Raw genomic sequence first — 27,002 nt, 5'->3', positions numbered from 1 at the left:
AGTAACTTTAACTTTCATGCTAAAGTCCTAATTATATTTCTTTCATTCTTAATATAAAATTACTACTTGAAAATGTTTACTTCCCCTTTAAAAATAAATCTCTGTCACTTCTTGGAAGTTTTGCTTAGTATCACGTTCTCATCATATATATGAAAAGGCTTTGAGCCATGGCATTAATTGCCACACTGATTTCTCACATGAACTGACTGTGCCTCAAAATGATTTTTATTCTTTTGAATTAAAGAAGAAATTTTGGTACAATGTACTGATTACTATGGCTTAATCAATACAAGAAATATTCTCTTGTCCCATACATTTAAGGAGAGGGCATTCTGGCTAAACAGAACAGATACACAATTTTATTACCACCTTCAAAATATTGGCACATTATTCACATTTGAGAAATCTTCACAAGTAAACTATTGATCTATTGCAGACCTGTATTAACTGCGAATATAACAGCAGTAGAAATCCTTAGGATTGCTGTCTAATGTAGAGGGATCAGGCAAGACTTAGATCAGAGTCTCAGTCACAATATTCTTCCCAAAAGACATGGTCTTACATGTGAAACCCTTAAGTTAGGGGTTCCAAACTCCATGCCACCAGGCCACGAAGGGAGTAAGTGAAGCAGGCTAGACAAGGAGTCAAATCAGATTGGTGGGTCGCATAGCAAACTAGGGCAGACATGGCCTATCCAGAGGGTTTAGCCACCAGTCAGCTTGGACAACAGTTTCCAGGTCAAAAGGTGGGATCAGTATGGTCAGATCTCGAATTTTTCAAAATAAACTAGTAACTCATATAGAAAAATCTCCCAATTTTTTCTATATAAAAAATCTCCCAATTGTTAAATGCTGGCAACAAATTCATATACCTTAAAACATTTTTTTTGGCAGAAAAAACACAACTGTGGGACTAACTTGAATCCTAGGCTGCCTAATTGTTATTCTCTTTTAAATTTTCATTAGGGTTTCACTTTCATTCAGTATTCCAACTTCAGGGTACCAGTGAGAACTATAATGTCTGCAATCCATTATAATGTACTTGGCTGATATGAGTGGAAAATGATTTTGCTGTTAATATAAATATAGGATTAAAGGTTATATTTTTGACTTTGAGAAACATGCATTTTGGCTCCTAATTCAGACAGATTTCCACAGGTATAATTGAATAGTAACAAGTCAGACTATCTTTTCTTGACAGTAAAACAGCAAAAGGGGAATGTGGTAATGAATATCTGATACTTAATTTAATTTTCAGCAACATAATGCAAGTAGGAGATGTGAGCACTAATGCATCAAAAGCAAAAAATCCTTTTAGAAATCTGTTTACAAAGCAGACCACAGATATCACCGGTTATTGAAGAAAGCGAGTAGAGAGTGGATTCTCATGTTCCATATATTCCCCTTAACTGGGTCATAAATTATTTTCCATGCTGACTACAGTGCTTATTTAGTGCTTACTATACATCCATGAAAATTTGTTCATGCCTCACTCTATTATGCTGAGATGTCACAGAAACCCAGTGAACCCAATGCTACATACCTAATTATGTGTCAATTTTTGTCCAATCTCAGAAAATAACTTGAAGTATTTATTTAATTTATGCATTCCCCTAACTGATGGGCACAAGTATCTTGGTCTGACTGCTATGGAAAATGATTCCTGGTAGAAATGAGTGATTTGGCTGGGGTTCATTTCAGGGAAGGAACAGACCAAAATTGGAACAGGTGCAGAGGTCTCGCCCTGAAGCCTGTCAGCCAGCCACTATGCTGTCAATTCTTTGTTTTAGCACCAAAGCAACCTGGCATCTGCCCTAGTTCAGATTTTCATGGCTCCTCAATAAGCTCCTGCAATTCCTGTTCCCCCTGGAGAAGATGTCACTGACATCTTATGCTAAACAATTTGAAATTCTATCTCACTAGTTGTCTCACTGTGTCCCAGTTGCATAGACCATTTCCCAAACTTTGTGACACAGAATAAGAAGTGTGCTGTAAGAAAATGCTACTATGTGGCCAGGCGTAGTGCCTCACACCTGTAATCTCAGCACTTTGGGAGGCCGAGGCAGGCAGATTACAAGGTCAAGCGATCAAGACAATCCTGGCTAACATGATGAAACCCTGTCTCTACTAAAAATACAAAAATTATCTGGGCGTGATGGTGGGTGTCTGTAGTCCCAGCTGCTCAGGAGGCTGAGGCAGGAGAATCGCTTGAACCCAGGAGGCAGAGGTTGCAGTGAGCCAAGATTGCGCCACTGCACTCCAGCCTGGCAACAGAGCGAGACTCCGTCTTGACAAAAAAAAAAAAAAAGAAAAGAAAATGCTGCTATGCAAAACTAAGCATGGGAAATATTACATACTACAGACTGGAGAGAGAATTGTGTTGCACAGTGGGAATTAGAACTCTGAGGAATTCTGCAGTGAGAAGGTCAGTTTAGCTCTGTTCAATGCAATATTTCTCAAGTTTAGTTGCCACTGTAAATCTCTTCTCTGTAATCCTGGCCAACGTGTTGTGAAGCTCTAGAACACAGTTGGGGAAACACTGATATTGACAAGAGGGGATGCTATTCAAGGCCTCCAAGTTGGGAATAACCTGATCAGACCTAGTTTTCACAAGGAAAGTTGCTGCAATGAGGAGGATTACCAGAAAATATACAATCATTAGAATTTGGTGATGGGTTCGTTGTGCACATAAGGGATAAGGGAAGTTGAAAATGAGTACCAAGTTTCCAATGTTATCACCTAGGTGGATGATGATGTTAGTAACATCATGATAAAGTTGCATGGAAGAGTATTTAGAAGGAAAGGGAATGAGCATCTAGTTGGTTTGCTTTTTGGCCCTTGCAAGGACATATGGAAGAAATGATAATGAAATTTGCATTTGTTTGACTTTGAGTACTTTCTGATGCAAATCTGTCATCACAGCACCTGCCAAACCACCTCCTCTAAGCTCTGTAAAAGCAAAGAAGTTATTTTATTCTTCTGCTTCTCCTAAATACTTAGCACAATATCTGTACCCATTTACAGTGTAAATAAATACATGGCTGCAAATAGTTATATGGTTGTAAAAAGAACATGACCTTAGCTAGATCAAGGAAAATAAAGAGTGCAGGTTGGGGAAGCCCCTCAGACTGGAGGAGGAGCTCAGCAAGAGGCCTCAAAGCACAGGAGGGAGCAGGAGCCCAGGAACAATAGGAATAGCAATAATAATTATAATAATAATAATAAATGTGCAGCATTGAAGACACTGTCTTTGGTATAAATCATGGCTGTTTTCTGCCTTTATATATCATTCCTCTCAAGGTTCAATTTCAGAGAAGGAGCAATCTGATTGGTGGAGGTGAGGTCAGGTCACCTCGTTTGATGTGCTCTGGAAGGTGCCTCCTCTGAGGCATTGCCCATAGGAAAATCAAGGTACAATTTCCACAACAAAGAGGACTTGTATATGTCACACCCTTATTGACTCTGCCTTTTTCTCCAACGGATGACAAGCTCAGGCTTTTATACAAAGACTCAGTCTTAGCAGTGACCACTGAAGTCAACCCAAAGAGCAGAGGGGGACAAAACTGAACATCAGGCCTGTTGGAAAGGAAGGGTTTCCCAGTGTCGGCTTCTGTTTTGCAGCTGCATTTAAGGCAAAAGTGATGAGATGTTAAAAATATATAACTGAATATTCAGATTTCAGCAAGATACTATCAATAAATTAAGTGGGTGTGAAAACAGCCTCAGAATTATTTCCAGTGCTTTATTTACAAATCATGTCAAGGGCAATGTCATCTAGTGAGAAGGCACAGCTGTTTCCTTCTGAAGTGGAATCCAGCTGAAAGCAGGGAATGAGAGACAGTAGCATCTTTTTGGGTGCATCATCTGAACTAAATGTGGAGAAAGAGGAGCTCTGATTGAAAATCATTTTTCTTGCCTTTAAGGTTAAAAAAAGAAAATAATAAAGGCTTATTTTTGGGGGTCCAGTTATATGTTTACCTGGAAATGGTTGATACAAGTTGTTTTATTTAAAAACACTCAAACATAGAAGTTTAGAGTTTAAAAAGAAAAGCTTCAGGACAAGAAGTCCAGAAAGGTTACTGTTTTGCCTGAGGTCACTCAACCCATCAGCGATAGATGTTGAATACAGGTTTCCTGGTGCCATCCAATGCTCTCCTCACTGTGAATGCAGTGAGATGCACTCTGCCTAAAAGAAGAAAAGAAATGGCTTATCATGGCAGTCTCCACTCTGTAGTTATGGGCAGTGAGAAAGAAGTCAACACAAATTCAGAACTGGTTCTTGAAAATATGTTCCCTAATGCCAACCAAAGCAAGAAGGATGCCAATTTTAAATGCTGCCGAAGATCTTTTGATGCAGTCTACGTAGAGGATCTCCTTCCCAATCTATGATACCCTTGCAAAAGAGAACAAAGTCAGATTAAATGTCTCTTTGTCAGTGTACTTTAATACCTTTCAGTGGCCTTGGAAATGTATTCAAAGGAAAAAGAGGAAGACGGGAAAACAAAGTGCGATACTCTTTCTATTGTTCACAACATCAAATTGGTAATTATCATGTTGGTATTTGCCACATGCCAGTAGGAGACCCTGCACCGTTGAAACATAAAGAGGATACTGTTTATTGCTCTGGGAATTTACAGTCCCACTTAGGCAGAAAAGTAACCATGAAAAGTTTTTTTTTTTTTTTTTTTTTTAAAGCATATGATATTGGTTAAAACTTGGCTTTCTTAACTTCCTTGGCATTTGAGTCTTTTTTGTGGGATGAAGGGAGATGACAGAAATAGGATAATTGGAACCTTTTGTAGTTGTGCACAGAGGGGATTTAAAAATGAAACAGCCAGTGTTGCAAGACACAGTGAACACAAAGAGGTCAGTTGTGGAAGGAGTGAGTGTGCAGGGGAAGAGAGGCTATTTAACCTAATTATCCTTATCCAAACCAAATGGTCTTCTGGCTACTCCCTTCCTTTCTGAAGCATCCTATTCCTTTCACTGCCACTTTCGAGGTGCCCTTTTTGTGCCCGAAGCTGGTGCCCTTTTTGTGCCTGAAGCTCCTCCTCCTAATGCTCAATGCATGAGCAGCTAGGATCATCCTGCACTCATAAACCATACACTGTAGCAGCCCAGCTCAAGATGACCTCAACACAATTACTTTATAATCAGACTTACAACTGATATCCACCGAGCATTTTATTATATTCCACACACGGCACTAAGCACTTCGCAAATATTCTCTTAATAAGCCTCACAACATCTAATAAAGTAGATACTGTGCTTATCTTTATTTTGCAGATAAGGAGACTCATTTTCAGAGAGGTTAGGAAGTCACCCAGAGGTACCCAGCAAGTAAGAGGGAAGGCCAGCGCAGTGGTCTTACCCACAGTGGCCAACACCACACTCCCAACGACATGCTTTCATGCTTGAAGTGTGTATCCTCATCCCCGATTCCTTGGGCCTTTGCCTACGTGACCAGCTTGCCTCTTCTGAGATATTCTTCTAAGTTATTGAAGATTGTAATGGGTTTGTAGCTTTTCCAGGCAAGTGAAGCCGCATTTTAACAGAGACATCCCAGAACAGAAACAGAAACCTAGGCTTATGCACTAATTTGAATAGTGGGTTCTGAGACATGTGGAGAAGTGAAAGAGGGCACTGATTTGAAGGACAGTAGGTCTGAGGTTCTTCCAAGCAAGTCAGCTGGGCTTTCAAGAGGTACTCTGGTCCGAAGAGAAATCTCCACCGTCTGCCAGGAGATCCCTGACGCTGAAAGCCATCATCAAGGAAATACTGGATTTGGTGGCTCACACCTGTAATCTCAGCTACTCAGGAGGCTGAGGTGAGAGAGTCTGTTGAAACCAGGAGTTCTAGATTAGCTTGGGCAACATAGCAAGACCCCACCTCGAAAAAAATTAAAATGAAAAAAGGTGTGATGACATACACTTGTAATCCCAGCTACTCAAGAGGCTGAGGTAAGAGAATCATTTGAGCCTGAGTTCAAGGCTGCAGTGAGCTATGATCACACCACTGTACTCCAGCCTGGGTGACAGAGTGAGACCCTATCTCCAAAAAAAAAAAAAGAAAAAACTAAATACTAGATTTAGACCTAGGGTTGGGGAGAGATTTTTCCCTCCCCTCCCCTCCCCCAAGAAGTTTTGGCAACATCTGAAGACCTTGTTGGCTGTCACAGATGGGCACAGCAGAGGGCCAGGAGTTTGCTACTGGCATCCCTGGTTAGAGGCCAGCCAGGGATGCTAGTAAACATCCTGCAATACAAGGGACACCCTCCCACACAAACAACAAGTGATCAGGTCCAAGATGTCAATAGTGCTGAGTCTGAGAAACCCTGATTTAGACAATACCTGAGGGACGTGACCAGCATGACCAGGTTTACAAAGTCCAAGCAGAGCAGTGGCCAGTGAAGGGCTGGCTTTATTGCAGGGTTTTCTCCTCTTTTTCCCAAACATACAGCGTGATCCAGCTGGTTAGTTAATTCCACCAACTGAGGATACATTAGGAAAAGACAATATTTGATTTTATAAATGAGACCTCAGTGCACTATAAAATAGTTTGTGTTGGGAGGTAGTACCACAGAGGACACTAGTATATGATTTTCTGCCTAAGAAAACTATTAGGTGAACCAGTTTCTGAGGCATTGTTTCTCAAAGTATGGTCCATGTAGCGTCTTTAACAGGCATCACTTAGATGTTCTATTTTTTTTTTTGAGAAGTGTCTTGCTGTGTTGTCCAGGCTGGAGTGCTGTGGTGCAATCTCGGCTCACTGCAACCTCACCTTCAAGTGATTCTCCTGCCTCAGGCTCCTGAGTATCTGGGATTACAGGTGCGTGCCAGCACACCCAGCTCATTTTTGTATTTTTAGTAGAGACAGGGTGTCACCATGTTGGCCAAGATGGTCTTGAACTCCTGACCTCAAATGATCCACCCACCTCGGCCTCCCAAAGTTCTGGGATTACAAGTATGAGCCACCGTGCCCGCCAATGGATGGTCTTTATAAAGCCAGATTACTAACCCACCCCCCCTGCCATGAGAGCTACTGAGCTCCTGCATAGGGTCAAGGAATCCACATTTTTAACAACTTATCCATGTGATTCTTACAAACACTGGAGAGTCTTTTCTCTTGGGGTTGTATAGTAGTAACTTTCAAAGTCCTACTATTGTCCAGGTCCCAAATCAAGTCTCAGTGCTTGTATGAAGCACTCTTGCTTCACCTTGGCCAACACAACATTCTCCTTTGTTTTCAGATGCTGCAACCCATATTCTTCATTTGTCACTTTGTTTGTGCCCTTTGTGTTTTATGTGTACCATCATCTCCCCACGTGGACGATGTATAGTCTGTCTGTTCTAATTATCTCTTTATCATTGATTCCTGGCACTGGACAGACATGAGCAATGTTTGACAGACAGTCCTTCTCATAAACTAGATTAAATAGGTATGGGTGCCCTTATTAGAGGTATCCAATTCTTGTTTCTCTGCTATTTGAGTTCTTCTTTTTTATCTAGTGAGGTGCAGAACAGATACCCAGAGGTCCTGTAATTGGGGACCTTAAAACTACTGGACATCAAAATATCAAGAATTTGCTGCAGTGTGCACAGCTGAGTAAAGGAAATCCAACAATTAATTATCTGCAAAACACAAAGAAAGCTCTTGATTGCAAACCCAAGACCCTACCATTATTCTCCAATTTCCACAATGCAAGGCATTAAACACTTAAATCAAGGTATTGTATTAGCTTCATCTCCTGGTGGAGGCCTTAAAAGACACAAATGCATTACGGTGCCATTAAAGAAGTGGTTTGTGGAGTGGACTGGTTGCAGAGATTGTACCTAGGCTAACAATCTGATCCACTAGCAATAGATTGTTGGTCTAAATATCTGGTTGCCTTCACACTCAGTAATTGGCATTTACATGACAATTAGTTTCCTTCTCAAAATTGCTTAGGTAAGAATGCTTTATTGCCTTCCATTTATAAAGACAAATCCTTCTGCAGTAAAAAGACAGCCACAAGAATAAAGCATATGTAATGCTGATATTCCATAAATTGACCAATTTTTCCATTAGAGCTCTACAGATTTCAAAGACCTTAGTCTCCCCACAAAACTTACATACAATGTGCTTTTCAGGGTAGTTATTAAACAGTGAGTGACATTCATATTGAAAGCAAGGTAATGAGCAGTTGGAATGGCTACAGGAGGGCAATTTTAGGTGCTTGCTTTATTTTAAAGGAAATAACATTGGTATGTAGTTAACTTTGCCAGCAGTGGGAAGCTGGAGCAGGTTCCAAGCCAGCAAGCAGACAGGATACCTCTGTGTCTAGGGAAAATGCAATTGGAAAACAGTCCCTGTAAGATAAAAGATAACTGCATTGATTCAGATCTCCTCAGCCTCATCTTCTTGGAGGCTATATTTGTGTGTCTTCACCTGATCATGTGTGGAAGAAATCTGCTTCAGCTTGGAATGCTTTTCATTTTCTTAAAAAGGTAGAGGAACAATAGTATAATGAAAAATATACTGCTTTGGAGTGGACTACGTTTTAATAGGAAAAGAACACTGTATTCTAGGTGAGAATCAGCTGCATGCCTTTGTAAAGAGCAGTAGCAGTCCAGCCATATATATTTGTGTGAAACATGTTTAGAAATGCTATGAGCTAGCTGTGGTATTTTTGTTGTTGTCCTTGTCATTATTGTTAGGCTCTGGCTTCTGAGGATGGAGGCAACGGCATGTGAGTTAGAGTTTTGTCTCCACAAGAATCAATGTTTGTTCCTTAGAGATTTCCCATTTTCAACAGCAGAGCTGGCCGAAGCTGGAAATATTAAAATACACATGACTTCTTGAATACAGTTGGATGCCTTTAGCAAAACATATCAAAAACTTCAAAAAGGGTAATTAACTAAATGCCCAACAGGAAATTCAGAAAAGAATAAACCCTAAAATCAATGTTTTCTATTTTCTAAACATCACACTAAGATACTTATTGGTAAGATATATGCATATCTCTGGACTGTAACTTTTTTCTGGAAGTGGATATCTCTGACCAGTGATAAAGTCCACTATTGAAAAAGTATAACCCCTTCACTGCTTGCTATTAGATTCTAAGATGGGCTCAGTAAACTCTGGAAGAAATGAATTTCTTACCTACCCAAACCCCTCTCCCATCAAATTCTCATTTAGAGAATTTTCTAACCTATTGAAATTCAGTACTGTGAACGAATATTACAACTTTATACCTGTCTGAAAGGCTATGAATGGAGTATTATGTTATTTTAATACAATCAAGTAATTTTATGCCTATATACATGTACAGACATACACAGCAAACGCATATCATCTACCCCCCATACACACTAAGCATGCATCACACACACACACTGTGCACACACAGAGACTCACGCATGCACCACACACTCACAAACTGCAGTCTCTTTTATTGTTGGCTCAACTACATTCTCACTCATGTGCACAGCACCCTTTATTTTCCATGAAATTTCTAAATACTTTAAACTATTAGATTGGCACAAAGGTAATTGTGGTTTTCGCCATAATTTTTAATAGCGCCGTTTTAAAAAACCACCATTTTAAAAATAATCGCAAAAACCACAGTTACCTTTGCCCCAACCTATATTTCACAGACATTGTCCACTTTGAAAACTCTACATTTAGAAATATGAGGTTTTGTCGTGTTCATTTAAACTCCCCCAGAGAAGTCTACTCTCATTGGTAACTTGGAGCTGCTCAATTGGGTTGACCTTTCTAGCAGGAAGCAGTGAGCCTGAGTACCACTAACTTTAAGAGCTCTTCTGCAGGCTCAGGAGAGACCACAGTGAAGGAGGAAGTCGCTACTTACTGCTTTACTTCCTTTAAGCAGGGTGTACAGCGGCTGAGCTGAACCTGCAGATACACCATGGACCAGCCTTGTTTTTTCTATGACAGAAAGGCTGGGCAGCAAACTAACCTGCAGGCAAATGGGGAAATCTATCAGAAATGGAAGAGAAAAAAATAAAATGAATTATCCAAGCATTCTGCAATCATGAAGAAGTAATCAACAGCAAATGCCAAAAAGCTCAACAGGTTAAAACACTTGGAATAAAGATAAGATGTAATAAGGAAGTAACAACCAAAATGGGCAGAGATGAATAGGAGATGCCTTACCAATTGCTCAGTTTAGGACTTGCGAATCCTATCATCATGTACATGTGTCTACATCTTAACCACTATGTTTCTAGTTACTCTAAATTTCTAATGGTACTTTTGGGGTCATTTTAATGGAATGGATTCAAATGCATTGTCAATGAAAGCCAGATTTCTGCCCCCTGGTTGCTTAGATTCAGTGATGATGCCATTTCCAGATTGGATAGCCTATCTAATTGAAAATGATTAGAATTGAGCATGTTAAAACATAGCATAATTGCGCATTTAAAAAGGACTTTCACATAGTATATTGATTTTGCTTTCTGCCTTTCCTCCACCATTATTTTTCTTTTTTCTTCCAACTTCGTTGAGCTCTCCTGTTCCATTCGACTTCTCTCCTTTGTTTCGACTTCTCATCTTGATTTCACTGCCAGTATTTTCCAGTAAATGATCTAGAAGCCAATTTTCCATTTCCTCCCACTCATTTCTTAGACCCATTGTAACCTGGACCTCCGTGGTCAGTGGAAACCACAACCAAAGGCCAAGTGTCTTTCTTGTCTACACCTTCTTCTCAGTACATCTTTGATGTTAAAATGAAAACACACGCATACAAAATTGAAGAATAAGACTGTAGTAGATGGTATTTTAAAGATGTCCCCTCCAGACTCCCTGATCATTCAAACATGAATCTTCGTACAGCTGTGAAGGGACTTTGCAGTTGTAAATTAAGGTTGATCATCAGGTGGCCTTAAAGCAGAGAAATGATATTGGATTGTTCTGGTCTAATCACATGAGGCCCTGAAAGCCAAGGCTTTTTTCCCTGGCTACAGCAGAGAGATACAGAAGAAGAGATGTGTTGAGAAGATGAGGCAAAAGGAGAAGTTAGATTCAAAGTGTGAGGGATTCAACCGGCTATTTCTGGTTTAGAAAGAGTTCTTGAGTCAGGGGATGTGGGTGGCCTCTAAAAGCTAAGAATGACCCCTGGCTGACAGACAGAAAAGAAACGGCCACCTCAGTCCTGTAACTGTAAGGAATAAATTTTGCCAACAACCTTGTATGTGCCTGACAACAGCTTCTCCCCTAGAGCCTCCAGAAAGGGACACCACCCTGTTGACACTTAAGTTTAAGTCTTGTGGTTCTCCAAGCAGAGAATCAGCTGAGCTGCGCTGGATGCAGATTTCTGACCCGTGAAAACAGATCATAAATGGAGGTTGATTTAAGCCACTACATGTGTGGCAATTTGTTACAGTGGCAATAGAAAACTAACACAGATTGCCAGAACTTTTTCTTAGGTTTCTGACATCTTTGCATTCAAATTCCCATGTCTCTAAATCATGGTTAAGTGTCCCATCTTACTTAATTTCCAAACATCTAGACTTCCCTATTGAAAATGGCAAACTTACTTTCTGACTGGACGCCACGGGACCAGACTTTGAATCCTATATAAGAATGTGTGAGATTGTGCATTTTGTATGTACATATATATATATGCATGCATATATATGTATATATAATAGTTTACGTATATACACATATAATACTTTACATATACAGATATAATAGTGTATAATATATGTATTATATTTTGTGTATAGTTTGTGTATATATAGTTTTAGTATAATGTGTATAATATACACATAATAGTTACATATACACATATAATAGTATATATACACATACAATAGTTTACGTATATACACATATAGGAATCTTAGCCATTATACATACACATATGTGTATTTTGTTCTCAACTCCAGGGACTAACATATATTGTTTCATAGCAACCCTACAAGCTATATACTAATGGCTCTATTCTTACATATAAGAGTTAGGCAGAGATAAGTCAAATACCTTGCTGGAGGTTACCTAAAAGACAGCTGAAGATCTAAGCACAAGTATGTCTAGATCCAAAACTGCAAGCTCCTTAGTTTTCAGCCTGTCTCTCTCTCACATTGAATCTGTTTTAGACATTGCCAGGCCCTACATGCATCTCGGTCCAGGTGCCATGCACCACCTTCCTTAACCTCACCTGTCCAGGACATTGAGGCTCTGTAATGCCTCTGTAGTTTCCCCTTTTATCTCTTTGCCTTCTCAGTATTTCCTGAATTGCCCTCCATCTACCATATGTAAAGGAACTTCAAGACTGTGTGTTCTTAATTCTGTGACTCTGTTCTCCAAAAATTCAGTTTACTTTTAGACTTTTAAATTTAGTTCTTTTCATGACTTTCTGTTCCACGTCTCCAGTCCTAACTTTTTCCTAAGTTCTAGGCACACTTATAACAGCTGAACTTTCCCTTTTGACGATCTTCTGGATGCAATATTCAACATGTCTAAATCAGCATTGCACATTAAATAAAGGGGGGGAACCCTCCCTTCTTACCACCCTTTTTCCCTCACTCATATAATCCATCTCCTTCATGGCCAGTCAGAAACCTCCTGGCATCTTTGAACTTCCCTTCTGGCTAAGACGGTGGGCTCAGGAACTGGACCCCCTGGGTTTACATCCCAGCTCTGCTACTGACTTTGGGCCAATAGCTTAATTTCTCCAGATCCCAAATATTCCTCTGTAAAACTGGAATGGTGCTAGCAATGATAACAATACTTACCTCACAGGGTTGTTGGATGGTTCAAATAAGGTTCCACAAAAAATTTAGACCAGCATCCAGCACATAGTACTTGCTCAATAAATTTCAGCTCTCATTTTTTATTTTACTGCTAGATCTTTGTAATCTCCCTGAAATTTATGGTTATGTTTCTGTTGCCTACTTCTCTGTCTTCTACCACCCTATGTTAATATCTAGATTAATGCACACCATCTCTGGATCAAATTCTCTACAATCCAGCCTGCATGTAGCTACTGAATGAATCTTTCTAAAGCACTATTGTAATTATGATTCAAAAATCCTTTAGCGGTTCCTCATGATTTCAGGATACAGTGGAAAATTTTCCTTATCTTGGCATTCAAAGCCTTCCATGAACTAGCTCCTGACTTCTACCTTCAATTGATTCTCTCTCTCCTCTCCTATTTAACCCTGGAGTGTAGACAGGCAAATTTCTAATTCTTTCTTAAATATTCTGCTTTGGCCTGCCTTTTTGCCTTTGTTGTAACTTAATAGTTATGCATACTATGTAGCAGGCAAGGCAATGCACTGATATTTTTAAGATGTCATTTTATTTATCCTCACCAGAAACCTGTAAGATAGTGACTGTGCTATCCCTATTTTACAGATGAGAAAACTGAGGGCTGGAAAGGGTGAGTGATTGGCCAAAGGACACACAGTTAGGAAGTGATGGATCCAGGATTTGAATCACAGATGATTCTATAATTTGAAACATTCTACCTTGATGTGTCCCCTCTGCTACATTTCCTTTCCAGTAGGATGCTTTCCTCTGCATTGGTCTCTTTGATTTCCACCTGTTATTCAAAGCCTACCTTAGATATATCTTTTCTATAAAGCTTACCCAGACTCCTTCAAACTCTAGTGAACTCCTCTGTAGGATACAAGCTTCTTTGTTTTTTGTTTTGTTTTGTTTTGTTTTTGAGACGGAGTCTCGCTTTGTCGCCCAGGCTGGAGTGCAGTGGCGCGATCTCGGCTCACTGCAAGCTCCGCCTCCCGGGTTCACGCCATTCTCCTGCCTCAGCCTCCGAGTAGCTGGGACTACAGGCGCCCGCCACCTCACCCGGCTAATTTTTTGTATTTTTAGTAGAGACGGGGGTTTCACCGTGTTAGCCAGGATGGTCTCGATCTCCCGACCTCGTGATCCACCCGCCTCGGCCTCCCAAAGTGCTGGGATTACAGGCGTGAGCCACCGCGCCCGGCCACAAGCTTCTTAAAACTAGGAAAGATGTTTTATTTTTCTCACGAAGTTCAGTGATGTCTTGAGTACAGTACTGAATAAATTCTGATGATTTATTGGTCTTGGATTTCTTTTCTAATGAACTTGGAGGCATCTCCTTGTAACTAAGCCAACAAATCTGATTGCTCCTTATTACTGGTTCTTGACCATTGTCCTAGCTAGGACTTTTGATTAACTATATGTTTCTAAAACTAAAGCAGAAAAGAAAAGTGTTGGAATGGGGTGGAGTGTCTCATAGTATGGTTGAGAAACAGGCTTGGTCTAGAAACAAGAAGAAGAAAGCCCATAGAGGGCCCAACGGTGTCATCCCATGGAACACTCCACCCCATGCTGCTGGATTTTCCCCTCCTTTGCATCAACACAGACTCTGTCTATCTAACATCCTCATATGCTGCCGGGTGATGCCTCTTTTTGCCAATATTTCAGGAAGCTATGATTAGCAGCTGAGGAAATGGAGAAATGAGTCATTCTCGTATTGCAGAAGTTGAAAAGTGGGAGGAACTTTAGGATAAAGAACTGTGGCGCCTAAAGAGGAATAGAGGACAAAATAGATGCAAATATTAGACAGACAGAAAGTCACTTAAGAGTGTCTCAAGATTATTCAATGCTTTGTTATAAGACAGTATGCTCATCTTCTAAAACTGTGACTCAGAAATTTAAGGCACCGCTGCTGAATGGATCCACAGATGGTTTTCAGAAGTTTGTGACCCTTGACCATGCAAGCACATTTTCTGAGTGCTTATATTTTTCTGATGAGTGGGTTCATAGCTTTTATCAGATTTTCAAATGAGCTCATGATCTAAAAGGGATTGTAAAATACTATTTTTAGCCATCAACATACACACATAATCTGACCCCAGGAAATCAGGTGATCCAGAGTCCGACTCTCATAACACCATATAAGGAAAAAATAATAAATCTGAAGATTCTGTATGTACTATAATGTACCTGTTCGTCTGTCAGATGTCAGAGAGTTACTTCGAGGATGAAATCTGTTTAGCACTGAAGACATATGGTGGAATTTCTAAATATCGAATGACTGGGGATCAACAGACTTCCGCTTGGTGGAATCCTTAGTTTGCCTAACTAAGCCAGTTACAAAGTAATGATATAATTTATCTCCCCAGCTGTCATTTTATAGCATTATGCTAGTTTTCTGATTGGTTTCAAAAGAAGGTCTTCTCAGTCTCTGTGCTAAGACAGGAATAATCAGAATCCCTTTTTCCCTGTCTGGCGCAAATGACTGCATGACAAGGTAGAGATGGGTGCATGGCTCCGGCCTGGGGTACATGTGTGTCTATCAACTAAATCTAATTATTGCTGGGGAAAAGAGAACAGCCTAGTCCTGTGGCCTCCAAATATTTCTGTCTCACCTAGTAGAAAAGACAGAACATACTCCTATATTATATATCTATTTATCAATTACATAGCTTTTATCAATAGTTGGTATTTCAAAACACAATATATATATGAGACTAGGTTCATTGTTAAGCATAATAAATGTAAATCCCTCATTTATTCTTTATTAAACATACCTTTAACTAATCTGTACTGAAAGCCTTTTGAGTGCCGGGTGTTCTAATCACTAAGGACCCAGTGAAGGAAACGAAATCACATGCTCATGGAACGTACAGCCTGGTAGAGGAAGACGGACCCCGAGTAAAACAAATAAACAAACTGTACAGTTGTGTTCCATGTCAGTGACTGTGGTGGAGAAAATCAAAACAAGAAAGAGCATCCGGGTGGGTTACAGGGGAGAACTGCACTTTTAAATAAAATAGCCCCAGAGGAAGGGCTTGAAGATCTAAAGATGAGGGAACTAACTCCGTAACTCTTTGTAACTATTTGACATACAGATTCAAGGAGCCCATGTCTGTGTGTATTCTATTAAATAATAGTCAAGCATAATTTCTTTATTTAGATAGCCAATATACAAAACATTCTGATGTCTTCTTCTTGTTCCCTGAGCAATCACTTCGGGAATTCCCCTTAGAAGATCACTTATTTAGTCTACACTTAACAAGAGCAACTGCTTTAAACACAATTCTCAGACCTCAGCCATATTATTACAGTTGACTTTTGGGGTCTAGCTGGAATTATAAAGTTTGGGTAGCTGTTTTGACAGCCATGGAGCCCTGTTGTCAATTAACTGTTCAATTCAATCTTGATTTGGTTCCCTGGGTGGTTTTACATCATATGGTTTATTTAGCTGTGAGCAATTCTCTTAAACGTCCAAAGTCATTTTGTGTTGCTTTATTGCAGGTGAAGAGGGAGGATATATGCACAAAAGCAGTATCTGAACAGCTGGTAGTTAGTTACTCACAGGAAGTGGTAACTTGACAGCTTTCCTTTCCTTTCTGTTGAGTTACATTCACGTAGCATGAGCATTTCCCTTTTTACCAAGAAGAAAGATTTATTCAGCCTGGTGACGCTTCAGAAGAAAACAGTTTAACGACACTGATATTTTAAAATATTTTGTGACTCAAATTACAGCAATACGATGAGCTTTCGAGGAAAGGTTTTTAAACGGGAGCCCAGTGAATTTTGGAAGAAGAGACGAACAGTGAGGAGAGTAAACCAAGAAGAAATTCACAGATTTAGTTCTGTAGGTATCCAAATGTCAATGTTTTGCTTTCCATCTTTCCTTCAATCCTTTCTTTCAAAAATGATTAGCTCTACAGTGGTATTCTAACACAGGCTGGTGGGTGAAGTCTTATATGGAACAGAAGATTCCATTTGGGTCCTAAATATTCTCTTTTACTTGCATCATTATTTTTGAAGTCACGTTGTTCTCAAACCACATATAACTCTTTTAAAATATATTGATAGAGAATTTAATCATTAGAAATTACTATATTTGGAATTTAAGGTTATCTTAATATTATGGTACAAATTAAAATTTCTGAAGAAGTTATTCTCTTTTTTAAAGAAAAGCCTCTAATTGCCTAAGAATCCAGTTGATGACATGTATATAGTTGTGTTTTTAAAAAATCATCATTGCGCCATTTTATCGTATGCCACTAATTATTTATTTTAAAATTCTTAGAAAGAGCAATCCAAAATATGAAAGAAAAAGTAAATAAGCATTTGATTAATAGAGCTAAGGAGGACTTTAAAAAGTGATACTTTTAAAGGTTTTAAAAGTTAAAAAGATTTGATTTTGTTTTGCTGTTAAAAATATTTCTGCCTTGTTGTTTCAAACAAAATGGGAGCTTGAAAACCTGTACTTATTACAGAACTTTACAGATCTATAAACTGTAGAATGTATAGAGCTTTACAGCTGTATAAACTACTGACAGTTGAATATCAGAGCTGACTGCTAGAGCACTTTAGTGACTTTCATGTAAAGTGAAGGGCCCACTTTGTATGTTAAATGGCTACAGCAATATTCCTGGGTAGCTTATTTTAGAAGAATATTCATTTTACCGGGTGGGTCTGGCTTTGTTTGCCTTCTTCAGAGCAGGGTTTCTCAACCTCAGCGCGACTGTCGTTTGGGGTCTGAGAATTCTTTTCTGTGGAGGGCTGTCCTGTACCGTGTAGGATGGTTAACAAATTCCTGGCTTCTATCCACTTAATGCTAGTGGCAATCCCTCTCCAGTTGTGACGACCAAGAACATCTCCAAACATTGCTAAATGTCTCTGGGAAGGGTGATCACTGATCACCCATATGAAAACCACAGTTCTAGGGGTGAAAGATCTTTTTGTTCATAGAAACATCTTTAATATAGAAACAGAGATGGCTTTTCAAAAAAATATATATATATAAATTATATATAAATTTTTTATATAAATATATAAATTATATATATATAAACATGCACGTGTGCACTTATATATAGGCTCTTTATAAATATGAGTAAGTACATTGCCTCTCAATGAAAAGAGGCCCTCTTTACACTAACAATTAGTTGACGGTAACTTGATACGAATAGAGTTTATTAGAGGTCTGCTCAGAGGGTTGGTACTGTGTTGTTTGTTCCGTTTCTATCTCAGGAGTGTGTGTCTGCCATTGGTGAATACATGCATTTGAGCCCCTAGCCTTGTTCCCATTAATGTAGCTCTAATTTTTCCACTGGGTATTTCATAGCTGGAGTATGCAGAGTCCTGGACCTGACCTCTTTCTCCCCATTGGTCAGAAATGAGAGCCTGGACCTAACCACTTCCTCCCCACTGGTCAGATATGTCTTCCCTACTGACTCCAAAAGAGCCTCGTCAGCCTGTTAAGGAGGATAACTGTTTCAAAATATTGCCTGGTTTGAGATTATTTTTAACTTGAGTCTTGTCCCCAAAACATAATTTCCCTACTGTTTCTATCTCAATGAAATTTAGAAGTACCATGGATTATGTCACCCTGAGAGTTACTTCTTGTGTCCACTAAAAGACACAATGCACAGAAGCACATGTCTATCTTACCCAGACCACACATACAGGGTTGGCAAGAGGACAGTCCCCAGAGTCTCACCATATAATGAAACTAATCACTCTATGAATTATCTTAATTGAATTTGAACGTATTGCTACTGAGTACTATGGGAAGAGCAGCCAGTAAGGACGCAGTATTTTCCCACAGCATTCAGTTAGCAATGCATTCAAATTTAATTAAGATCATTCATACAGTGATTAGCTTTCTTCGAGGACAGAAGGCACTGGGGACGTTCCTGCTACAGTTGCCTGCTTTTGGTCTGCCTAAGATAGGCATATCTACTTTCACAGGTTGTCTCTTGTATTGAGTGTGGGATTGTTTGATCCATCCTTAAGTATTATCCTGAGATGTACTTTTCATTTTGGAATGCAATGAAAGTGAAACGAGTAATTAGACACTAGGATTTGAAATAGGTATCTTGAGGGGGTCATTCTCCCTGCCGCTCTCACCTGCCATCTATACGACCTTGGGCAAGTTACTTAAATCACTGTGAACCTCAGTTTCCTTCTCTGTAAAATGCTCATAATAATACCTACCCTGTGTTAAGATTGTTGATTAGAATACAGTTTGGTACTGTGCATTCTGAACATGGTTTGAACACTGTTCAAACCAGGTTACAAGTGCTGCCAAAGTTACAAGTGTCGTGCAGTATTACTAAAACTAAGTAACATATTTCCATTTCCAAGGACAAGGGAAAAGGGACACTGAAATTATCTTTCTAGTCACTTTAGCAATTGAAGTCACTGGACTACAGGTCATGCTTTTCTTTGATAACAGAACCACCCAGGAGACAGGCTTCTGAACTGCATTAAGCTGAGAGCTTGGGGTCCCAGATCTTTCTATGTGTTGATACAGTTTATTTCAGAAACACCATGGTTTTTTTCTACCCAGCCAAAGCCCAGTTTAGCTGAAACCCACTCACAGCCTGATTGTACTGTGCCCAGTACATTCATCTAAGCTTTCTAAAATCTAAAACGGCCAGGCGTGATGGCCAGCACTTTGGGAGGCCGAGGCAGCCAGATCACAAGGTCAGGAGATGGAGACCTTCCTGACTAACATGGTGATACCCCGTCTCGACTAAAAATACAAAAAATTTGCCGGGTGTGGTGGCACGTACCTGTAGTCCCAGCTACTCAGGAGGCTGAGGCAGGAGAATCGCTTGAATGCAGGAGGCAGAGGTTGCAGTGAGCCAAGATCGTGCCACTGCACTCCAGCCTGGGTGACAGAGCAAGACTCCGTCTCGAAAAAAAAAAAAATATATATATATATATATATATATATATATACACACACACATATATATACATACACACCAAGATCCCTAGACTGGCTTCAGAGCCTATTCATTCAAATAGTGATAAGGGAAGGAGCAATTCAGTTGACAAAACACCCAACAAATGAAGATGAGACCTAAAGTTAAGGAAGAAAGCAGTAACTTCTTTTAAATATTGGATATACTCAAAAATTGTAGTGAAAGAGGAAAAAAGTGATTTTTGCATATACTTATCATATCTGTTTTTGTAATGATTATGTAGATCTTGAACTCAAGTCATTTCTTAATCTAAAGAACATTTAGAAATGGTTTAATTTTACAGTAATCTCGAATACCTATCCAGAGCTCTGTGACTTCCTAAGAATTATGCAACCCAAATTTTATACCCTCTTGACCCAGGTTGACTATTCTGTATATTCTGGGTTTTTTTTCAAATGCTATTTGAAGCTCTATATTTTATGTAGAATTTTTAGTTCTTTTGAAAGTTTCCCTTATTAATCTAATTTTCAAATGTATTGTCTGAGAAATGCCACCTATCACAAACAACATACAATTGAGAGACTACATTGTGTTATGAGAAAAGCTTAAGGAAAGGGTGAACCTGACGTGTTAGATCATCAAGCAGAACTACTTCCCCTTAATTTCTGAAATGTGTGTGGCGATCTGCCGCTGATGGTTTTCTTTTTAACTGCCTTTCTATTTTTATTTTATTCTTTTTTATACTAAAATTCTTCAGTATGATCTCTGGTACAAAGGAAGTCAATAAAGAGATCATTTCCTTCCTAACTTGTGTGTCCTAATTTAGAAAGATTAAAAACAGAATTAAGTTGAATTACTATATCAATCATCTGCACAGTCATAAAAATATACAAATATATTTAAATAAACATGATTTGTTGTTTTTAAGTTGTTACTGGTTTACGGGTCATTAATCTGCAGGGTTTCAAAGTATTTGGAAAACTGGATACCCATGAAAATTCATCCTCTCATCTTTAAAGTACCTATTAGCACTTTAATAGGAAAATAAAAATGAAAACTCTATGTAGAGGATATAATCTGAATAGCTTTAACATATCTCTAATATACATTATTTTATATCATACTGTACTATTATCATTCAAGTCAGTTTTTTCTTCTTGAATCTTCCATGTTAATGTGAGGAGCCTCCCTCACTGGTGATCTGTGCTTCGTTAGGTGCTATCTCTTTGTTTTGTACAACCATTCATAGGGCGTTGCTTATTTAGGCTGTTGTGAAACGAGCCAGTTAGCTGAAAGAAGCAATGGATGGGGTTCCAGGAGCCAGGATTTTGGTTCTAGGAACAATGAAACAAGGCTGAATCAGGTTTGAAACACAAAGGAAAGCAGGAATGAATGTTGTATATGGACAAGTTGAAGAATGCGAAGAAGCAGGAGTAACCACGGGATGTGAATTCAAGAAATGGAGAAGTGAGCATTGAAACTTGGTCCACCTGAGAATCCAGGTGAACACAGATGAGAGGACCTGGGTGCGGGCTGCAACAGGAACAGTTAGCTCATGTGCCAGGGAGCTGCAGAGAAGCTGCCTCTAAAATGGAAGTGGGAGGGGTACCTGTAATTTAACTAAGAATGGTCTTCCTTTCCCTAGCAGCTGACTGTGAAGGGAGGGAGAAGAGTTAAATCAGAAGTGAGCCAAGCTTCTGAGCCTGGGCAGGACTGTTTGTTAGAAAAGAGGAGTTCTAACAGGAATAGTAAGGACGGTCATGATCCCAGCAACCCTTTATTTCCTGGAAGGTGGCAGTGGTTCAAAACTTTTTTATTTTAAAGATTCCCTCAATTGGTGGTAATTTTCATTGTGGATGTTGACATACGCACTAATAACATTCATTATATGGTTCCTTAAAGCTACCTTTTCATTTTCTTTCCCTCCTATTAATTTTTTTTTTTTTTTTTTTTTTTTTTTTTTTTTTGAGATGGAGGCTCACTCTGTTGCCCAGGCTGGATTACAGTGACAAGATCTCAGCTCACTGCAACTGCCACCTCCTGGGTTCAAGCGATTCTCCTGCCTCAGTCCCTTGAGTAGCTGGGATTGCAGGCGCACGCCACCACCCCTGGCTAATTTTTGTATTTTTAGTAGAGATGCGGTTTCACCATGTTGGCCGGGCTGGTCTCGCACTCCTGACCTCAAGTGATCCACCTGCCTTGGCCTTCCAATGTTCTGGGATTACAGGCGTGAGCTACCACACCTGGCCTGAGCCACCAGGCCTGGCCTGGTCCTCTTTCCCTACTACTTTGTTCCCCTGAGGTGCCTGGTGACCTTATTATACCAGCCCCAGCCTTCTCTTGTGTTTGCTGCAGAAACTCGGGAGCAGAAATAGTACGCCAAATCACAGCTCTATTCCAGAATCCTCCCAACAGGGGTGAAGAAAAAGCATTTCTGTTTTCTGTTCTCTGTTCTGCAAGGCTGTGTTCTTTGCTAGTGGAGTGGAGTGGAGTGGACTACAGGCTTCAAACTGAGCTGGTTAGAATATCAATTCTCCTGTCAACTTGCAGCCAAGTTGTTGAAGTCTTCAAAATCCAAGCTTCCTCATCAAAAAAAAAAAAAAAAAAAAAAAAAAGCAGCAGTGATCTTTTCCAGGGTTGATGTGGGTATTCAGTGAGAGAAGATATTACATACTGATTATGGTCTTTGCCATTGATTATGATAGTGGTAGTAGAAAAACAATAACCATTATTGGCATTTACAGGGTAATTTATTTTAAAATGGTAGTGCATATTGTTACCATTATTATCAATTATTTGGTGTGACTGTTATTTCTACAAGAAAACACATATGAATTAGTTTTACTATAATAAATATAGTAAATGTGACTTGTACGATGAAAATGGGGGGAGGAAGAAAGGTGAAACCCCTATGATATACAACAGATGAGACATACCTAAACCATTGCTAGCTTAGGTATGTCTGATCTGTTGTATATTACAGGGGTTTGCCAGAACTTCCAACACAACCAGACACCTCCTACAGAGAGCAAAATTATAGTATGTGACTATCGTCACTGAAGGTAAACGGGGTCTTAAACTCATCTTTTGGCTTCCAGATGTTCTGGTGTTACAGGAGAGTGATGGGTTGAATGAGTAAGGCTTAATGGAAAATTAGAGATCAGGGCTGCACTGAATGTGTCTCCCTGGAGAAGCAGGAAGGTTCTTAAGCCCCCATTTTTGGGATGCTTGATACCTGATGTACTTTTCACAGAATTAGACAATGTTGGGTTGCGTTGGTAATTCAGGAGCTTACCAAACCTAAATTTCCACACCTCAAAGACAGGAGTCATTGGCTAAAAGAGGTCCTCCTTTAAGACCATTCAAATCCAAATAAACATAAAAATTGAGGAAATAATAGTCCCTTATTGTCGGCACTATTCCTTGTATTATATCTCATTAGATTCCTCTAGTTGCAAGCACTAGAAACCTACTCCAGTGAACAAACACAGTCCAGAGAAGGGGACAGAAGGAAAGGTGGAGAGATGGGCTCAGAAAAGAACCAGGAATGGACTTAGAGAAGCTCAGGACAGTGGGAAATGGGTGATCTTGATGACTGGAACTAATGGAAAGTCTTGTGGGAGTGTAGCCCCAGAAATGAAACAATTCCAATCCTTTTATCTACTTTTGCATCCTTCCACTCAAGATTCAGAGTTCGGCAGGAAAGAATTTAATGGGTCACACGCCCTTGATGCCAGAAAATCAGGACCCTTTAATTAGTCAGATCCACCAAGGCTGCTTCTTATGGGAATGTGGAAAGAAGTAAGTCCCCAAAAGGAAATTAACATGCTAGTACTAAAAGAAAGTAGGATGAGTGCTACATAGGCCAAAAGATAACAAATATCCACTATGCGTATTCAACTTCAAGTAGCCACAGGTAGGAAAGGAAATTAAAAAATGGTCTGTCATTATGGGAAGACATATTGAAATTATAAAATGCCTGTTGTTGACAAAACTATTTACATTTGTATGTGTGACATGTGTGTGCGTGTACAACACTTGACCTGTGAGTGAATGTTTTGTGATTATTAAACTAATAAGGTAGTATCTGAGGTTAACCTGGTGACAGCTCTCATCACAGGCTTCATATAAATGAATCTAAAATTCTCCACAGTTTACTCCAAGGCATTAATTTCCCTTGTGTCAGGCAGCCTTGTAATTGGGTTGTGATGTATTTTTAATGATATTTATTATCATTCAAGTGTTTCTAGAAAACTAAATGAGACATGTAATTTAGTTGATTTATATCTTCTTGGATATTTTCTACTTCTTTACAAATACAGAGAAGCAGCCACTTTTAAATTTTATGTTTCTTTGCTGTACAAAAATATGTGAATTTTAACATGCTCACAAGAGATATACATGGTCAGATTTCTTTAAAAAGAAAATAAGACTTCAACGATCCAAATTTAGTTTGAAAGTGCACCTTACATCACAAATCCTGTAAAGCTCATTTGTGTCCTTTCTTGCCCTAATGAAATTAAGGGTTAACAAAATAGAAAATTCTGATTTTTCTAACTATAATATGTGTATTGAATGTAACAATACAGTCATCCCTTATATCTGCAAAACATTTTATACTTTACTGACTTTCACCTGCTTTATGTCACTGAAATGGACTAAGACATTCCAAGAGTTACTGCTGATTGATTTCTTGTGAGATCTGTGTCTGTCTTTGTTACCAAGGGAACCATTTCCAAATTCAGCTTAATCTGAGTTTGCCCAGCTGCACAGTTGTTAACTTTGATTTGACTGGTGTTTTTCCATTTTCATGAAACTGTGTGGTTCAAGACAGACAGAAGGTTAAAGGGTTAGTATAAGATGGCTTATTCTTTACTTAATCATTTCCTTTTTGGTAGGAAAAAGTAGCCTTGTTTTCTGAAGCTCAAACATTTGAGAGGTTCTCCAGGGGAACTCCCTCTGATGAAAGGCTAAATTAAATCTGTTACATGACCCAGGCTGACAGCTGCAGCCGTGGATCCAGCTGTATGGACTTTCTCCGATCTTCTCATTTGTTTTAAATACAAGTGGCGTGGAAGTTGGCTTCATTCCAATTACATTAAGGTCAAAGGGTCCTGGATTAAGTTAAGGCCTAAAGAATCCATGTGTCATTTAGATCTTCTATTTCTTCTAAGAAATCTAATCAGTTATCTTGATATAACATTGAAATTAGTTAAAAGCTATGTTGCTTCTCATTTGTTTTGGAGATTTCAAGATTGAAATTTTTGGAGGATCTCTCAAAAGACCCCATGAATCATCACTGTGAGTGATTTGCTTGTCCGTATGTCAAGATGTGAAGAAAACTGAAAAATAATTAGCATGTGGCACTCTAATAGAGCCTACTGTATTGGTACCAAACTAAATATCTATTTTTTGTTAGTTTTTCTGTGTCCTTAATCAGTATGAATAGTTTTGAAAACTAAAGAAGCCATTCAGATATAGGATTAATTCTGTTATGAATATTGAAAATAGAATAAAGGTTCAGATACATGGGAACAACAGCACTGGCTGAGGAAGAGGGAGTTCCAAATGGCATCACAGGATCTACCACGTGTCACAGAAAGAACATAAAACTTCTCAAAGGAAGTGGGGAACGCTCTTTTCGTAGTGTTTCTTGAAAAGACTAGGTTTTCTGAAAAAGAGAACCAAGAATAACTACTTCAGGTGGACAAAACTAGAGCAACCCCAGTGGTGAATAACCAAGACATGGCTCCCTAATTACACTCAGAATGTAGATCCCAAAGATGCGGTCCTCAGTCACGAGGGATTTGCCACAGAGATGTTCTCTCTTCCTCGTTCCACCAGTCCTTTTCCTGATGAGCTCCCCAGTGCTGACAAGCTCACCTTGTATCTGTGCAGGTCACAGCTACAGAAAGATATTTAAAGTATCTGCAACATTGATTGTTCTTTAGATTTTTCTATTTGCAACGCTAATGAGTTTAATATTAAACCAACCCTAAATGTAATCCTTCTCTTTTGATCTGCAAGTATAAATACATGAAAATATTTTCTAGGCCATTTCTCAAGGAAAACAAAGCTGGAATTTCAAAGTCACTTTCATTTGCTGATATGCATAATCAGGTAGATTGCTTTCCTTTTTCCTGTGAGGGACAGAGTAGCCCGAGTTCACTCAGGAGATGCTGGAAAGAGAAGCTGTCCTTTTTTTATCCGAGTACTCTTCCTTATGACTACGTTTTTTGCCTCCAATAGAATCATTAATTTTCTGAGTTTATTTTAAGAAAATTTAAATAATAAATATGAAAGCATAGAGGACAATTCCTGGTACATGAAGAATTCATCGTAGTTGGTTTGATTAGCTGATTGGCATACGTTTCTTGGGTAAAACATGTAGGGTAATTTTCAGTCATCTTCAAATATAAACAAATCTACATTTGTCTGATATTCAGTGGTTCACTTACCACTTTTCATACTTTATCTACTTGATCTTTGCAGCAACACTGCCCTTACCCCATTCATCCCAATATCGGCTGTTGCAAATGACTTGTCGAAGTTACATAGCTGGTAGGTGAGAGATCCTGAACTTCCAACTAGAGATTCTGATTTCTAATCCTTTGTGACAATGACCAATACACATGAGTATTTAAGTTACCAGATGTTGATGGTTCCCTACAGAGGTGAAAAATATTTTGGTTATTAAATTGCTAATTGCACATCTCCTTTTTGCTGACATTAGCTTCTAGAACCACATATATAATCTGTAATTATTTTCCCTGGCCTCCTTTCCCCAGGGTTTTGTGTATCTTTTCTTAATTACTTGAAACTGTTAGTGGTTGAACTTCTATGGGAAGTCTCACTGTGATTTTTCTAGGCTCCCTCTCTGGTGGATTTTCAAAGGGTAAACAATTTTAAAATCAAGTAACTCCCCAGTGTTTCCATGAACACATGATAGTTTTGGGAAACCAAGTTCATTTTCTCACCACGAGGAACGCAATACATGTTCATTGTAGAAATTTGGAGAATGCAGAAAAATCAAAATGGCAAAATCCTAAATATCACAACTGATAATGTTAGGATCCATATCTCTAATCTTTTCTCTTTAAATTTCTTAAATCTTGTGTGATTATTCTGTTGTATTATATTTAGTACCACTTTATTGAACAATAATACATAAGCAATTTTGCTTTTTATTACAAACTTTAAAAAATTTAGTTTCAATGGGTATGTGTTGTTTCTTAGGATGAATGTACCATAATTTCCTAATTATTTCTTATCCGCGATGATTTACTGTTTCCCATTTTTAGCTAGTTTGTGCCCTTACAATATCCCTTAGAGATAT

General features: G+C 38.9%; 1 protein-coding gene across 9 annotated transcripts in view; it reads left to right on the top strand.

Annotated features, from left to right (window-relative positions):
* Window positions 1–27,002, top strand: part of LOC105481342 (dedicator of cytokinesis 10) — a 281,662-nt gene that overhangs the window by 77,511 nt on the left and 177,149 nt on the right. The window contains exon 1 of one of the 9 annotated variants that reach the window (XM_071073455.1): window positions 16,207–16,596. The exons of 7 other annotated variants lie outside the window; for them this stretch is intronic. In XM_071073455.1, coding sequence (XP_070929556.1) covers window positions 16,492–16,596 — 105 coding nt within the window. In that variant the 5' untranslated portion in view covers window positions 16,207–16,491. Of the gene's footprint in view, window positions 1–16,206; window positions 16,597–27,002 lie in introns of those variants that run through there. One more of the 9 variants, XM_071073456.1, reaches the window with a different exon arrangement.

The sequence above is a fragment of the Macaca nemestrina genome, chromosome 11 (genome assembly GCF_043159975.1).
Source record: "Macaca nemestrina isolate mMacNem1 chromosome 11, mMacNem.hap1, whole genome shotgun sequence".
Classification (NCBI taxonomy): Eukaryota; Metazoa; Chordata; class Mammalia; order Primates; family Cercopithecidae; genus Macaca; species Macaca nemestrina.
The sequence above is the reverse complement of the archived record's forward strand: the minus strand, read 5'-3'. Positions and strand labels throughout refer to the sequence as shown.